The sequence below is a fragment of the Schistosoma mansoni genome, chromosome 1 (genome assembly GCF_000237925.1).
Source record: "Schistosoma mansoni strain Puerto Rico chromosome 1, complete genome".
Classification (NCBI taxonomy): domain Eukaryota; kingdom Metazoa; phylum Platyhelminthes; class Trematoda; order Strigeidida; family Schistosomatidae; genus Schistosoma; species Schistosoma mansoni.
Genome location: NC_031495.1, coordinates 23,656,107 through 23,673,883, shown reverse-complemented (window position 1 = coordinate 23,673,883; position 17,777 = coordinate 23,656,107). Strand labels below are relative to the sequence as shown.

Genomic DNA, 17,777 nt, shown 5'->3' with positions numbered 1-17,777 from the left:
ATTGAAAGAGAGAAATTTGTTCTCAAACACTTGTGATCGATAGAAGGTTTCAGTCGAGTGAATGATTTTTCATAGATGGAAATCAGATGAAGAAATAAAGAAAACAAGGGAATACTATACAATGATTTTATTGAACTTTGGCATTCTTCAACAGTACATACCCACAAAGATTGTGTTTATCCACGAGGATGATATAGTGGAGTCAACTAGTTCACAACTTTCGTTCAATTACAATATAATGCAATTGGTGTCAGGTAGTATTGTCAAACAACTATTTCCTACACAACTCATCTGATTGTACTGTTGAAAGCTCCCAGTCAAAACTTCATGAAATTCACCTTCACTCTAGTCCCTGATCACCTCTCGACTGTTGTCGGTTAGTGTGGAAAGTGAAGAGATTGATTGAGGAGTTGTGGGTACGTAGTCCATTTGTGTGCAGGTTTATCAAAGTGTATCCGTTTGACAGAAATCGTCGAGACTGTTGTGAAGCTCTGGTCTAGAGGTTAAGCGTTCACGCGTAACCGGTAGGTTCTGAGTTCGAATCTCGCGGGGCGCAATGTTTAAATCGTTTGATACGAAACATCCTGAAATGTGAGTGACCAAACCGAACTTATCTGGTATTCGACGATATTTCCAAATCGGTCAATAGATTTCAGTAAGTAGTGCGTGTCATGTAGAATGTCAGTTGCCACGCTTTTGGTTGAGTTACGTTGAGTTGATTTCAACTTGAAAGTTCGGAAAACCATCTTCTATTGTACCGAATTTAAGACAGACGGTCTACACACAAAATGAAATGAGAGGAAATCACGTGAACAACTTGATTGCATTCACACCACCAATTAATTGAATTGTAATCACACATTACGTGGAGAAATGGAGACAGATCTGAGAAGAATGAACAACAATGAGGTAGAAGAAGAAGAAGAAGAAGAAGAAGAAGAAGAAGAAGAAAGGAAGGCACAGGACAGAGTGTGTTGGAGAATACTGGTCTGCTGTCTATGCTCCATTGGGAGTAACAGGCATAAGGAAGTAATTAAGTAAGTAACCTCACCAATATGAACTGTTACGTGTTTGAGAGTAGTGCAACCCACATCTCACAGTGGTGAGGATCAGGAAGACATTTAGTCATAGAAATGAGATTTCCAATTTTTCACGAGTAAATAAACCTAAACACTAACATTCGTTACACAATATACTATTTTGTCAAGTCTTTTTATCAATTGTTGGATGTAAATCTGTAAACAGTGTGACAAACAATTAGGGCAAAACAAATCACATTTCATCTAATTCTGTTTAGTGTTTTACATGAAACAACACAATTAATTGGCCCTGTGATTGTTTGAATGACACCCTAAATTGATTATTGATTGTATCTTATATGTGGTCATTTAATTGTAAATGGAGTTTTCTTTTTGCTAATCATTTCCGAAAGTTGTTGTAATACGCCTAATTCTAGTTATTGTTGTGTTTAGTTTCATCGTTTTAAGTGATTGATTTGACACTCGATAATATTATGATTTATGAAATGTCTTATGTATTTTACCCGTTCACTCCTGTTAAATCAGTGCACATGTCGTTTCAGATAAACACAATAATTTATCAGACAAAGCGTACTTTTCATTGCTAAAAATTTCATACCCATTTAGTAACCCTCATGTTTGATGAAATCCCATTTAAAATAGTCAGCCTATGAACAAATTTTCATTTAGTGTCATAAATAAGTATTTTTGTAACGTTGTTTCTTACTAGTGATTCAATGGGTATAAATCCCATATTTTTACCAAGAAAATCAGATGACACATAACCTTTATAAGGTATCTTTCAAGTATACACATTACTCAAATAGAATGCAAATAGGTCTCTTGATTATCTGAAAATTAACAGACATCATAAACACTCTTTACAGAGTATCAAATAATTTTTGTTAAGATGATTTATTTTTTGCCGGAATAAAGCAAATTGTTTATTTTCAGTTAAATCTATGTCTAATGAAATTTCATTGACAGGTATGTAGATTTTCATGCTGAAAAGTATATAATATTTTAATGTGTAAAGTATACTCAAATTGAATGAATTCGATGCACTTAATGGAAGAGATAACCTGAGAAATTAATATGAACACTTTAAAGATCTAGACAATCAAAGTTTTTTTAGACAACCTTAATGTATTATAAGTGAAGAAATAGAAATCTCCGGATTCGTTGAAAAGTACTATAGTATTCATGAATATATCAGTGTTTGAAGGAAGTAGAAGACAGTGGATATAATTAAATGGATACTACTTAATAAATACAAAGCAAGTAAGTATGTACAATCCATCTAGGAGTCGATACAAACATAATAGCCTTTCATTTATAGAAATGACCATGATATTCTAATTGTTTATTCATGCATAGATAAATAATTAACTAAATTTATCAATTGCATTGATTTGACCTTGATTCTAAACTTTATAATAAGTTACATGATATAAGTACAACTTCAGATGTAATTTACTGATAAAATTCAAATGCAACTCATTAAGACAATCTTATATTTAAACTATCAAGGTCATTCGAATTTATATACCTTTAGTGATGATAAACAAAAACTAAAGAGGACTAATTAACCAATCACAAACTATCATTTATTTGATGCAAAACACTATATATATAATATTACCAATGGTAGCATCGTATTAAGATTGAAATTGTACAATTATATATGAAAACTGATTATAAAGTACCCTTTAATTAATGAACAATTATTTTTACATCAATAGAGAGAATATTAAATCTCTCTTCTAAAGAGAAACATTTACTGTTAAGAAACTATGAAATTCTATCTAAATAGATCTTATTTTCTAAAAGGGAAATTAAAATAATGCCAAAAACGAAAATAGTGGAAAGTGGACCATTTTCAGAAAATGAAGAACTATGCATTAAATATTGGTGTGATAATGGAGATAATTGGGATTTCTTTACCATGATAACAGGTTTATTATTGTTAATTATGGGATTATTTTGTTCTATCATTGAAGTTGGTTATATACTTTATACATATCGTATACAATGTTACTGTGTTGGTTTATGGTGTTCTGCAGGTTTTCTATTAATTGGTACTCTTGCTATGGGATTATATCATTATGAATCAGTCCCATCAGCATCATTTATGTTATTCTGTGTAATGTGTGACTTATTATTTGGTATAGTTATGCCACTGATTGCAATTGTTTTCACAATTAACTGTGGTAAATTAATTGTTTTATATTATCTAATCACAATGATCTGCATACTAGTTGGATTAATAAGTATTGTACATACATTTTTTGTAACAAGAGAACTGTTAAAATTACGACGACAATTCTACCGTGAAGGATAACTCAGTACCAAAAGAAAATAGAGACGTATTGAAAGAGATTTTAAAAAACGAAACAGAACAATAAAACAGTATAAAGGAAGAGTTAACTTTCTCTGGATGATCAGAACAGATATACATATGAGTTGTTTCTCTCTTTCAACAAAAATACTACTTATTCATTAAGAAGTACATTTGTGTATTTTTAGTACGGATGCTTGAACGATGAAAAGTAAGATTTACATAGGTTTCTTTAATGTAATGTTTGGTTGAATAAAATGAATTTTAATACTTCAAATGTTTAGGAAGTGTTTTATACTGAATCATTTGTCAGAATAATTTACCATAAATTAATACTTTTGAGGTGTTAAATAATGTAACCTAAACTTTTTTGTACGATTACTAGCCTCCTTAGAACTATCAAATTATAGTTATGATTAGAGACAACATACAACAAGTAAATTACTCTCATTTATTTGCTGAATATAATAAGTCACAGTGTTACGTGGTCAAAATTAATGTCATTAAATTGGATTTTACTTGATAAATATGTATAAATCAGTCATTAGAATAAGTCATATCCAAACTATGAGCCTAGGATTATTGCACTATAACAGTTCTTTAAAGTTCAAGGATAAACATATTTATAATTAGTAATTTGTAATAGTACAATCCCCAATCAAAAAGTTAATAATCTGACTTGAATTTTATTTTAATTACTTCATTTATATTATGAAATTTATCAGGATTTATTAGTAATGATAGATTTTTAACTTTGTCTTTTAAAATAGATTTTTCTAACTCTCACATGAAGAATATTTAGCGTATTGTTGTAATTCAATAAAAATTAAAAACACAAAGTTCAACGAAAGGATGTCTTTTCAACGAATTTATTATCAAGCTGTACAATCGTATATATATGACAATGTTTTGTTAAAATACTAATTCCGTGAGGAAATATGAACACTAATAAGCAAGAATATAATACTAGATTACGTAATACGAGTAGTAACAATAGATTTAGTGAATATAATAAAATGAATAAAATGTTTTGGTTACAATAATTAAAGGTCATAGAGGTGTAAAAACAAATAAGGTGATATGATGAGTATTCATGAATAAAATAATGAGAATATAAGACATAAGTAAAGGGGAAATAGAGTAATAGTAATAAGAATAAAAAAATAATAATAATAGAATGATAATAAAAATAATATTAAGGCCATGGTAACGATAATGATGAGACGTACTTCTTTTGTACGCATAGTTCTGGTTTGAGCTCATGGATGGTAAAAGCTTCGGCTATTCTTAGGAGTTGGATACGAAGAAATCTAGGTAGATTTGAATGAATCATATAAACAACCTTAAAATCAGACTGTGGATCCGTAGAATGATTACAGTCGATTAGGTGTTCAAGTATAGAACTCCTAACTGCTTTCCTTTCACCCTTGTAGAACCAAACTGGGATATGTTCTCGTATCCGAGTTGAATTCAATAATGTTGAGGTTAGATTAAGATAAACTAGTGGAGATAAGTAGCATCTGAAAGTACATGCACTTTTTCTTTTGAAGTTGGAAATTTATGAAAACTCGGTGATCGATTCATCTCAAAATAATGACCAGTGTTTATATAAAATGAGTAATCTTTATGTTAGTGTGTAGCTCCTAAAAAGTAATAGAATATATCTACTGTTTATAGCCATTTTATGCTCTCTTCACAACTTCTAAATCATTAGCTTCGACAGTTTATATGTTTTCGATTATTTTTATCATTTATTAATGAAATTAATTCCCTGTATTACCACAGGAGAATGGTGTTAATATTTACATAAACAGAATTTGTGGTTAAACATTGTAAAGAAATTCTGAAATCAAGATTTTTAAAATCTAAACAAACAAGTTTACCTGAACAAAGATAATAAAAAAACTTCATGTAGAATTCTATCAGTCGTCTTGTATTTTCGACAATTTGATCAAAGAAATAACCAAACTAGTGTCATATGAACTGTGTTTTGGCTTATATAAGAACTCTCGTCTAAATTAGAGCGAATAGTTTCACAGTATTTGAGCGCCGAGTTGATGTAAGACATTATATAGGAATAATATATAATTGTAAAATCTCAGCGAATGAATTTGTAGTTTTGGCTTGTTGTTACTATTGGTACCACTAAGACTTAACTATCTTAATAAAGTAGTGTCGTTCAAATATGAAAATAACTCTAGTAAACATGCTTTTTAGTAGAACCCCGAGCATTACACTCCCTTTAGCATCTATAATAATGTCAAATTCGCTGTAATACGGATGCGAATAATATACATTTTAGATATACAAATGTTTTGTAGTCAAATACTTCAACTTTAATTTATTTCATAAGATTGCTTCTGATGATTTTCAAACTATTTCATTACCTAAACAGAATTTTATATACATGCAGTAGCGATTCAAAATAATCATACAGCGCAAATAAAATGGTTTCCACCATTTTACTATTTTCAATAGTGTTTGTGTTAATAATAGTTATCCATAAAATTAAACAAGTTATATTACTGATCAACTAATGTTATAAAAAAACTTCGATATTCCTTTTTATTTAGCTGCAGTGTGAAGTAAAATTGCTTATGCTAAGTTTTTTCCGTGACAAAAATAGTCACTAATATCGTATGACATAAAAGTGAATACGGTGACTATAGGTATTTTTCTGTCCTAATGAAGTATGATGCTTAATTTAAATTTCTATTTGAAAATTTTTTACCAGTAATTTCATATTAAGACAAAGTCATCAAACCGTACAAAGAAGTAGATCATCTAAAATGATCTCAATAAATTAACTGTTTAGTAATCGTAAATCAAACGAACGGAGATTATTCCCATGACTGATGATATTTTCAAGAAAACATTGATTACGAACATTCTAGAAATACCTCGTAGGTTATGATGAAAAGTGATCTATAACGAATAATGAAAATATCAATCATTGTGAATGTTAATGGATGCAAATATTTAACCAAGAACAGATTGCTGTACTTTTATGATTCGAAAAATGTAAACAAACAATTCTGTGGTCCCGAAATGCCAAGGAATGCCCTATATATATATATATATATATATATATATATATATATATATATATAACAACTACCAAGGACGTCGTACTCACTGGTTTCTTAAGCGGTTGTTATTTACGAAATTAAGAAGGCGAAAAGTGAATATCCGGTTCTTAAACCGGGTTGATGGGCTCGGAAGACCCACCTAGGAGAGTTGGGAAACCTTGACTGCAAAGCAGTAATGCATATGGGTCCCAAGATCCTGAGAGGACAGACGGATGACCTAATGATGCTCCACTGCCTTATGGATTAGACATCTAGGTTAAAGGCTCTGAAGTGCCCCCCTCCTAATAAAACTGCCTACCTCGGTCTGGGCATCCAGGTGGTATCCCAACCCACACACAAATCGAAAGACGATCAGAAACGAAAAATGTTACTGTCAATTCAATCTTCACCCTCACAAATTATATTGGCAATAGCTTGATAGCATTCATTTATATTTTATTCTGCGTTACCTGTCTTTTTCTTTTCTTTCCGACATTGTATGATCACTGATATTTCAACTCATACAGTAGGTCGCCTGCGGTAGAACTCATGTCTTACCTAAACGTTTGCAAGTCACTGATCGGTCGGAGTTTGAATACTAGCACCAGATGAGAATTTTGGATCAGCCTTTCTGAAACCGTTTAATTCTTTCAAATTAGCCTCCTAAACGTCTGAACACTGATGCAAATTGAACAACAGATGGGTTTGTCCATGTCTTCAAAAGTTTAAATTCAATGTATGCTATCTATCCCAAGCCTACATTCATGGCTTCATTGAATTATTACGAATTTGTTTTACATCAGTCGCTTTGGGAAGCTTGTATCACATGTGATTGTTCGAGAACCTTGTGGGGTCGTCTGGTTTTGCTGGCGTTGGTGTCAAACTGAGAGCTACATCTAAGATAGCGCTAACCGATAGTACACTTTATTAAAGGTTGGTTACAAAGAAGACAAGTATTCTTGAATACGTTTACAAACATCATCAGACATTTGAACCTAAGTAAACACAAACAATGACATCTTTCAGCATTTTGAGTGTGATTTCCTCAATTCATAATAGGATAAATATAAGATCTATAGTTTGGTCTTGCATATTCAAAATTATATAAAAAGTTGATTAACACATTTAACCAAGGAAATTCACTATAAAAACAAAATAAAAGACCATAGTTTTAGAAAAAAAATTATGAAAACAATATAGAGCGTTTCAATAAGAAATGAATATGCCATTCAAGTGAGCAGCCAATAAAAGAAACAGCTAAATGGTTTAACTGACAACTATTGTTTGCATGATTAACAAGGTTACGTACACAATACCAGTAACCTAATTCTTTCTTAACAAAATAATTCATTATTTAAAGGGTTATAAAATTAATCTGGTAAACATGGGTCACGAATAGCACTTCAATACTGATAGTGTTGGCAAATGCAGACTACCTGGTTGGGGTCCGCGTGACTATCGTAACCAATGGTTGGAGACTCCAGGTGACATGGCTCAGAATCGATCACAATGGCGTAGGTATATACACTCTTTATCTTCCCTTAAACCTTGAGATTAAAATTGCTTCATAACTTTCTTCCTTCCTATACTATATCCTTATATACTACCACCACTAAATTAACTACTTCTATGAATCCGGTGTTCATCTTGTTGTGCTAACGAGATATGGCAACTTGGACCGATGCATATGTGTGCCTGGTCCTACGTTGTAGCTGACAGACTGAGTGTTTAGAAGAATGAACATATCGAATTATTCCATTTTCACTGGGAAATATTCAAAAACTATTTAGTATTGCTATATAAAAGTAAACCATATTTTGTGACTACATTACAAATAGTTATTGTGGCTGAAATCTGTCAGCCTGATTATAAACCAACAACAATCTCTGACTTTTTATAGCTCATAATATGATCAAGTGTCGAATCAATTAATTAAGGGGAAGCAATCTACATCTGAATTAATGATTTCATTCTTTTGGATGATGAATCTGCAATTATTTTAAAACAGCTAATTGATTTCCCTGTGTGAGTAAATCGAATACTCTGGAGAGAGTGGGTTAGGAAGCTATATTTTAGTGTAGGAAGGATTGATAAACTTTATAATTATACATCACTGGCAAATGAATTACTGATTCTCTTCCCATGAGACTAAAATGACGTCGAAACCTGATCACTTAAGCATGATTAATTAGGTGTTTACTTACATACGCCAAAAACTGTTTGCGAAATCGGTGGAATATGAATTTGATCTAAATTATGGTGAAATTAGCAGTGTTTATAAAAATTAATTCCACTAACTAACATAAACGAAAACTGTAGATGCTAAACGTGTTTTCCTAACATTGCATTATGTTTATCAGCTAATTTACAGCAAGTGGATAATAGTATCAGTATACTATACGAAAATGTGAATAAAAAGAAACCTAAAACGAATAAACTCAACACACACCAATAACTAGAATTAGGCGTATTACAACAACTTTCGGAAATGATTAGCAAAAAGAAAACTCCATTTACAATTAAATGACCACATATAAGATACAATCAATAATCAATTTAGGGTGTCATTCAAACAATCACAGGGCCAATTAATTGTGTTGTTTCATGTAAAACACTAAACAGAATTAGATGAAATGTGATTTGTTTTGCCCTAATTGTTTGTCACACTGTTTACAGATTTACATCCAACAATTGATAAAAAGACTTGACAAAATAGTATATTGTGTAACGAATGTTAGTGTTTAGGTTTATTTACTCGTGAAAAATTGGAAATCTCATTTCTATGACTAAATGTCTTCCTGATCCTCACCACTGTGAGATGTGGGTTGCACTACTCTCAAACACGTAACAGTTCATATTGGTGAGGTTACTTACTTAATTACTTCCTTATGCCTGTTACTCCCAATGGAGCATAGACAGCAGACCAGTATTCTCCAACACACTCTGTCCTGTGCCTTCCTTTCTTCTTCTTCTTCTTCTTCTTCTACCTCATTGTTGTTCATTCTTCTCAGATCTGTCTCCATTTCTCCACGTAATCTCCATTTCTCCACGTAATGTGTGATTACAATTCAATTAATTGGTGGTGTGAATGCAATCAAGTTGTTCACGTGATTTCCTCTCATTTCATTTTGTGTGTAGACCGTCTGTCTTAAATTCGGTACAATAGAAGATGGTTTTCCGAACTTTCAAGTTGAAATCAACTCAACGTAACTCAACCAAAAGCGTGGCAACTGACATTCTACATGACACGCACTACTTACTGAAATCTATTGACCGATTTGGAAATATCGTCGAATACCAGATAAGTTCGGTTTGGTCACTCACATTTCAGGATGTTTCGTATCAAACGATTTAAACATTGTGCTATCTGATTGGTTCAGTGATGAGGGATCTCAATATAGTATTCCTAATTATCTAAGAGCTTCACAACAGTCTCGACGATTTCTGTCAAACGGATACACTTTGATAAACCTGCACACAAATGGACTACGTACCCACAACTCCTCAATCAATCTCTTCACTTTCCACACTAACCGACAACAGTCGAGAGGTGATCAGGGACTAGAGTGAAGGTGAATTTCATGAAGTTTTGACTGGGAGCTTTCAACAGTACAATCAGATGAGTTGTGTAGGAAATAGTTGTTTGACAATACTACCTGACACCAATTGCATTATATTGTAATTGAACGAAAGTTGTGAACTAGTTGACTCCACTATATCATCCTCGTGGATAAACACAATCTTTGTGGGTATGTACTGTTGAAGAATGCCAAAGTTCAATAAAATCATTGTATAGTATTCCCTTGTTTTCTTTATTTCTTCATCTGATTTCCATCTATGAAAAATCATTCACTCGACTGAAACCTTCTATCGATCACAAGCATTTGAGGGTATACACACATTAATCAGATAATTGTTTCTCTTTTCATGTAGAAAATCATGAGTGTTAAGAATTCATGTAATTCGCGTATCAGTGAAATCATCATCATCATAATGGGGAAAGACATACTAATCATGTGTCCTTTGCATTTGAATGACATTACGGTTATTCGACAAACTAATCAACATTTCTGTGAAAATAAGCTTATTGTCATAACATAGACAAGAAGGGTGTAGTGTATCATTGAATGATATTTTTAATGTGAAGTGCTATGTGATATGCATGAAACAGCTATATAGTAAGAAACGAGATTTGATATAATCACTCACAAGTGATAAAGTAGAGAGTGAATAGTTTATTTTTTGTAACCACTTAACAGATGTTTTTAATAACTATTATTTGGAGAGCTTAGTTTTGTTACACTGTAATAGTTTCTTGTAGCCAAACTAAGGTAGAGATGATCATGTGAATTTGTACAATGAAAATTAATTGTATTAATATGACATGAGCCATTTCAATGATCGTAACTATATATGTGAATATTTGGTTTTTAATTGCACAGCAGGGATTTGTATAAATATAATATGTATAGACTTGAAAATGATTGTTTCACATTAAGTTAGTATTTTATTCAAGATTTATGCACCTTTTGTACCATAAATTAATTCTTGTACAAAAGGAAGGTTTGATTTTTCCTTAAATATTTTGCATTATATTATCATTCAACGTATCAATAAACTCTGAATAGTAATGAATAGCAGTAATTTAAAACAAAAAGGAAATTTTTTTCTGAACTGTAAAACTGGGTTTTTATTTTTTATTTAAAAAGAAATGATGCAAAAAGAGAAATATCGAAATAGTGATTATACAGTTAACAAACAGTAAAAAGAAACTTTAACGTACAATATATTTTGTTAGACAAGTAGAGGTGTTGTTTGTTTTTTGGAATTAGTACTGAAATCTTACAAAATACGAGGGAACATTTAAAGAATTGAAGAAATTAACCATACATAAGGAAATGAAAATACATTAAGAAGTTGATTACTTGAGTGGTTAATTTCTAACTTGAAAATTTGTTATATTATACAAATTAATGACCACAGAAAATTTTCAATGCAATGTCACAACAACGAATAACAATGAAAAATGTGTAAATGTGAATGTCTCATTCTGGTGGTGTATATTACACAAAAGTGAAAATGTGCTCCATTTACTATTCAGTAATAACAATATGTACACATCAATTCATAGTAATGTAAGTAGATTAAGTTTTTCCCACTGGATAAGCTGTGATAGGTTGCTGTAACAATTTAAAAAAGAAAAGAAAGATGAAAAGTACAAAAAACAGGTTTGTTGTATACTAAAATGATTAAATCATGGGTAACTTCCGGAAACTATACATAGACTGTAATATATATATATATATATATATATATATATATATATATATATATATAAAACAGTCTATCGGCTATTATTATACAATTTACTATTCTCAAGTTATTCTCAATCTATTAATTACAGTCTTACACACTCAAAGCCTCTTTTGGCTTGATCTTGTATAATTTTTATTTGATGGTGTGATGCGGTCTGATTTACTTGTACATAGACTACGCATGTCTGAAATATATGATCCATACAGTGGAAGCTGAGATTGTGTTCTGGACTCAAACGAGTAGGGCTAGGCAAGAAAAACAGATAAGGACTCAGAGTTGACACAACGCTGTTAGTGCTATTTTAACGTGTTTAGCACAGGAACAAGGTTATATAAGTTGGTATGTTGATTGGCAATTTCGGTCACGTGATGATTGACAAGGCAAAAGTAATAACACGGTTAAGGAGCAGACATTTTACTAAATCGTTTTCAGATTATTTAATATTTAATAATAATAACAATTAATAGAAGCAAGTAAATCTTACAGTTTGAAGTTGAAATTTGTCAAAAATTTCAGCCAATTCATGAATATGATACTCGGATAGGATAATGAATGTTTTTAAAGTAGAATCCATACGACGTGCACAATCTAAACATCTAACAACCAATTTTTTATCTTGAGATAAAACGAATAAAATATTGAATACTTCAATCTGAAAGGAAAATAATAATAATACAAATACCAATAATCTAATGTCAATATAATATATTTGACGGTAATCATAACAATCAATTAGTTTAGTATAATTTGTGAAGGTTACTTAAGAAAAAAAGAGAAATTAATATAAAAAACCGAATCTTTTTTTTGTTTTTTTTTTACTCAAATAATTCGACACTGGTTATGTTCTCATTTGAACGTTTATGAATAAATAAAAGAAGAAAATTAATGAATATTCAATAGGGTCCATTGAAATGAAATTAATTATTTACATGATTTTAATGAATTCATTTAAACAAGAAATTGTGAACCATTAAGAGTATGATAATCAAGTAGAATTATTATGAAATTTATACTAAATTACTGAACATTTTCGGATTCATACTCTTATTATAAGCTTTATTTTAATCTATAGGCTATTATTATACGATTTACCATTCTTAAATTATGATCCGTTTATTAATTACAGTCTTCCATAATCACAGCCTTTTTTTGGCTAGATCTTGTACAAATGTTATTTTCTATTTTATGCTATGATGTGGTCTGATTAGCTTGTGTATAAACCCAGTATGTTTGAAATATATGATTCATACCGTGGAGGCTGCGATTGGTGCTCTGGACTTAACAGGAAGGGAAAAGGGCTAATCGGGACTCTAGGTCGTTCGCTCACGTGTATGCATCTTTTGTTCGTCGTATAAGTCCGTGTATCTAAATTTGGCAATCGTATAAGCTAAGGACATAACAAGCTTTGATGGTTTTCATTATAAAAACAAAACAAAACCATTAAGCTAATAAATTTCATTTTGAGAAAATAATCAGTTATTGTTTAGCTAATACATTTTATGCACAAAACTTATTAAGTGAAGTGTCAATAAACAGTTTTCTTGGAGAGATCGAAGAGTTAGCTTTAACTCTACAATGTGTTAGTTATATATTGTCTTTCTAATAACCTCAAACCATAGGCTTAATAGTAATTAGTTTGTAAAAACGAATATTTTATGCAATTCTGTATTAAGTGTAGAACACAACAAAACAAGGGATAAATAAACTGAATGGAATGAAATAAAATAAATGGACAAAATTCCACTGAATTTATGAAAATGTAAAGAATAAATTTGAATTCCGAATTATAATATAATAATAATAATTTGTTAAACAATATAATCTTTAGATAGCAAGTGTTCCATTACATTACGTATTATTTACCAATTACAATTCAATGTGTACCATAATTATTGAATGAAATACACAGCAGAAATGAATGATGAAAAATGACACTTTGAAACAATCCGATCAAACTAGAAACCATTAATTTGAGTTGTATTTAGCTTTCATATTGAATAGTTACATGAATAGAAGTATTCTGTTTGTGAACGAAAACACCTATTACTTAATGCTTTCAATACAGAGTGTACAGTATTATCTTTTTTTATTAGACTACTATATTAACTTCTCTAGTAAGTTGGTAAGAAATAAATTAATCTATCAACTCTTCTAAACACTTTATATTTAGCAAAATATTATGGGATAATAAATCAAAAACAATTTCGCTAACCTCACAATCATGACAGGAATGAGCAATATCATCAGATCTTTTTCCGTGATGTTTAATAGTTAAATTCATCTTCTCCAAAAAATCAGTAGTCAACTGAGATTGAATAAAACTACGAAGCAATGTATGCCTGAAAGTAGGATAATTAATATCTAAAAAATGTAGTTTTATCGATAAAGGAAGTAAATAATAATCAAAACTAGACAATCTTGGCTAGAGTGAACAGTAATGGATGACTATATGAATTGGGAAACCCGCCAAACTAAGGTGCACTAAAAATCTATGAGGTGATCCACTGAATATAACACGTAGAAAACTTAGCTACTATTTACAAGACTGTAGAGACTATATTAAAGACAGATGATAATCAATTCAAGCAACACAGGTTTATCCCCACGACATGTAATAAATATAAGAATTTTATTGTTTTGTAAGCCTCTTGTTGATCCTAATACTTTTTTCACGGCTGACTTTAGTTTCACGTTAATGTCATTGGCTGTTTATTGTACTGCTTGGAAGTCATAAAGTTCTACGTTTATATCCTAGTGAATACAATTTAACAATTTTTTAGAAGTACTTTATGTCAATGAGACTATAATGGTAAATTGAAGAAATTTCTACATTGATCCTCATTAAAAAAAGGCAATAAGATAGAAATATAGATTGTGTTTAACCAATCTTTCATTGATGCTTACAACAGACGCATAAACTTCAAAAATGAGAAAAAAGTAATTCAAAGGATTAAGTTTTCTCTCTATACATTTAGTTTAACGTTAGCTGAAGCTTCAATATTTATATAACTTATTTAAAAAAGACGTTATGCACTGAACCTACATCACTAACATGAAGAAAATACCTACAGCCTCTAGAACTAAATAAAGCATGGAATATAAACGTACAAAAAGATTAATAGTACAGATAATTACTTGATTAATTCAAACAATCCCGGATCTGATATTTTTATATTTTTAGCCAACTGCCAACTAAGATGTGTCATAGGTACAACAGATTTAACCCCACGTAAACGGTTGAATTCATAACGTTCAACGGCTAGTTGATATTGTCGAGCAGTCATACAGCCAACATTCCATGCTATATTGTTACACCAACCAATAGCTTGTACCCAATGAACTGTACCTGCATTGATCCATACCAAATCTCCAGGTCTTTGAATGAACCTGTAAACTGGTATCTCTTCCTTGTACAATGTTTCTAGATCTGGCCACCAAGAACCAGTTAGATAATCAACCTGAACATATAATTTAAAATAATAATCAGTTTAAATTATTATTGATATGACAGGCCAATTTCATAATTCAACAAGTGCAATTTCCAGATCAGATAAAAAATAATACCACTATTAAATATACCCTATAATCAAGTTAACACAGACCTAATCAAAGAAATAAAAGTGAGTCAACATTTCTTCGACTCTTTTGATTTCACTTCAATAGTATATCGCTTTAAATGGACTTACTTGAAACAGCTAAGTGAAGGAGATATAAAAAGATGACAGACATAAAACAATAAACAGTATTTTTCTGAATGTCTTGTGGCTAATACAATTACTTGGATATTTTTTATGATATAGCCTATTCTGCTATTTGTGAAGAAAATAAAATTGATTTACAAGTTTTGATTTATAAAACATCATCATGAAAACCATAAACTACACAAACGTCTAATAAGTATCTTCCAATACGAACAAATTTTCAACCTTACAGAAATTTTACTGAATCAACACTTACAGAATAAATAAAAGTATAATTTACAACTTTCCAACAGAGCCTACGACAATAATTTTTTTAATTAAAGTACGGAAATAGTTAATCGAGAGAAATAGGGGGATTAAAACCACCATTAATGATATCAGTATATGGAGAAAAAGATTAGAAAAGATACATTTAAAAGAAATGTAAATAATTTTTGTATCTCCACTATTCTAATCCACATTATATCATAATATTACCTAAAGTTTTTGACGATTATTTCCTAAAATTATCCAAAATATTAAGTCTTTAGTTTAAAGATAATTCTAGTAAATAATCAGTGAAATTAAAACTCACATTATTCTTTTCACATAAATTATGAATAGCTCCCCAATATTGCTCCGGTACGGAAAACCATTCACAATCGCCTGGACCGATATTAATATTAACAGCACAGAAATTATTATTTTCTTGATGACCAGGAGTACGAGAACCAGGGACCTGAAATGATTTAAAAAGAATCGTTTGCTTAATTTTCAGTTGTAAAAATAAAAATCGCTTACACCAACACCATCATCATGATGGTAAAGCTGAGCATAAGAGGTAGTTCACTTACTTTAAAATCGAGATTTTTTAATCTTTACAATGAAAATACCGTTTGTTGACTTTAAATGTGAAAAACAAGCTCTTAAAATTTAGGAACAGTAAAGAAATTAGTGACTGTAAAGTATGGGAAAAACATGGGAACACAGAAGCCAGAAACCTGTAGAAAAGACGGTAAGAACAACGTAGTTTCACCAAGTGATGCAAGCAAACTTGTAGTACCCAGGATCACAACCGAACTGAGTATACTTTAGGATTAATTAGTGGTTGGCTGGAAAATGTGGATGATCAATGACCGCGATTAAATAAGGTAGTCAATATGGAGGGAGAACAGCCGTATATAGTTTGCCGAGATAGTTAACTTAAAAACAATAACCTCATGTTCCAAATGAAAACTCAACAGTTACCACTCAATTCAGGAAGCTTATGAGTATCGTTGAATTTACTGGGATAATGCATCCGAGGTTGGTTAAAGTCAAAAAGAGGGTCTTGGTTTCCCTGATATATACGGAAATATACAGAAGACCGAATGCCTCTACAACAAATAATTGTTAACGTGATTCAAAACTCAAAATTAAGATAATAAACTCAACAACAACAACAACAATCAATTCTCAACGCAGTCAGTCACACAAATTACTGCTCAATTAAATTGTGTCAATTGAATAAGTAAACAATTTATGAACAGCTAGTTTAACGGATAAAGTACAAGAAAAGGAAAAAAAATTCTATTTACTCATGAGCAGTGTAGTTATAATATACGAGGATCAAAAATAATATTTGATTTTGAAGATTTAAAAGCATTTGGACTGTAAGTACATTGATTGCTTATTTAAATCTTTTGATACTTAGAAAGTTAATCATTATCCAAAAAAACTAATAGACGTGAGAAATGACAACACCATGAATAGAAGATTCAAACAATCAATCCCCAGAGTGAACATTAACTCTGGGGTCCAGGTACATCCAGCCGACGAGTTTCAAATAGGACGAAACGCGCCTCGTGGATTCACTGCTAGCTACCATCCATCTCTACTTAAAATCAGCATCATTTTAATTTTATGTATGATCAATAGATAATATACTTCACAATCTTAAGAGCTTTGTACGGACCAACTTACATTTGTATACAAGCATCTTCACGTACGAAATCCGATAAATTAAAATTAAGGTATTGGCTAACAGGTCCAGACAGAACCAACGTTACATATTATGATAGGTTCAACTATTCCTGATCAAAATGCAGACGACTAACGCTGACGACACTGCCAGTAGATCGTAATTTCATTATTGTGGCACATTAGTATTGTAATCGAAAATCATTTGGAATTTTGTATGTGAAATCCAACTAACTTACAATTTACGTTCATGAGACATTTAACAAAAATGTTTCTGTACCACCGTTTTACCCAGATATAACTGTCTAATTATATCATGATTACATAGATCTAGTGGATGAATATCCCAGGTAAGATGAAAACAGCAGTCGTAACTGGCAAATATCAGAAAACAAAT

At 30.9% G+C, this 17,777-nt stretch overlaps 2 protein-coding genes across 2 annotated transcripts in view; one reads left to right on the top strand and one right to left on the bottom strand.

Moving 5' to 3' along the window:
* Positions 1-2,862: 2,862 nt before the first annotated feature.
* Smp_140540 (hypothetical protein) lies at positions 2,863-3,360 on the top strand (the record flags this gene model as incomplete). The annotated part of the gene is made up of 1 exon (XM_018793733.1): positions 2,863-3,360. The coding sequence occupies one exon, from the start codon at positions 2,863-2,865 to the stop codon at positions 3,358-3,360; it is 498 nt and encodes a 165-aa protein (XP_018648215.1).
* Positions 3,361-11,096: 7,736 nt separating this feature from the next.
* The window catches only part of Smp_034000 (ubiquitously transcribed sex (X/Y) chromosome tetratricopeptide repeat protein-related), a gene marked incomplete at its 5' end in the record, with an annotated part of 31,377 nt that continues 24,696 nt past the window's right edge, over positions 11,097-17,777 (bottom strand). Inside the window, 5 exons of the mRNA XM_018793731.1 lie at positions 11,097-11,605; positions 12,226-12,393; positions 13,954-14,080; positions 14,877-15,199; positions 16,017-16,160. Of these exons, the coding sequence (XP_018648214.1) occupies positions 11,570-11,605; positions 12,226-12,393; positions 13,954-14,080; positions 14,877-15,199; positions 16,017-16,160 (798 nt within the window). The 3' untranslated portion in view covers positions 11,097-11,569. The remainder of the gene's footprint in view (positions 11,606-12,225; positions 12,394-13,953; positions 14,081-14,876; positions 15,200-16,016; positions 16,161-17,777) is intronic.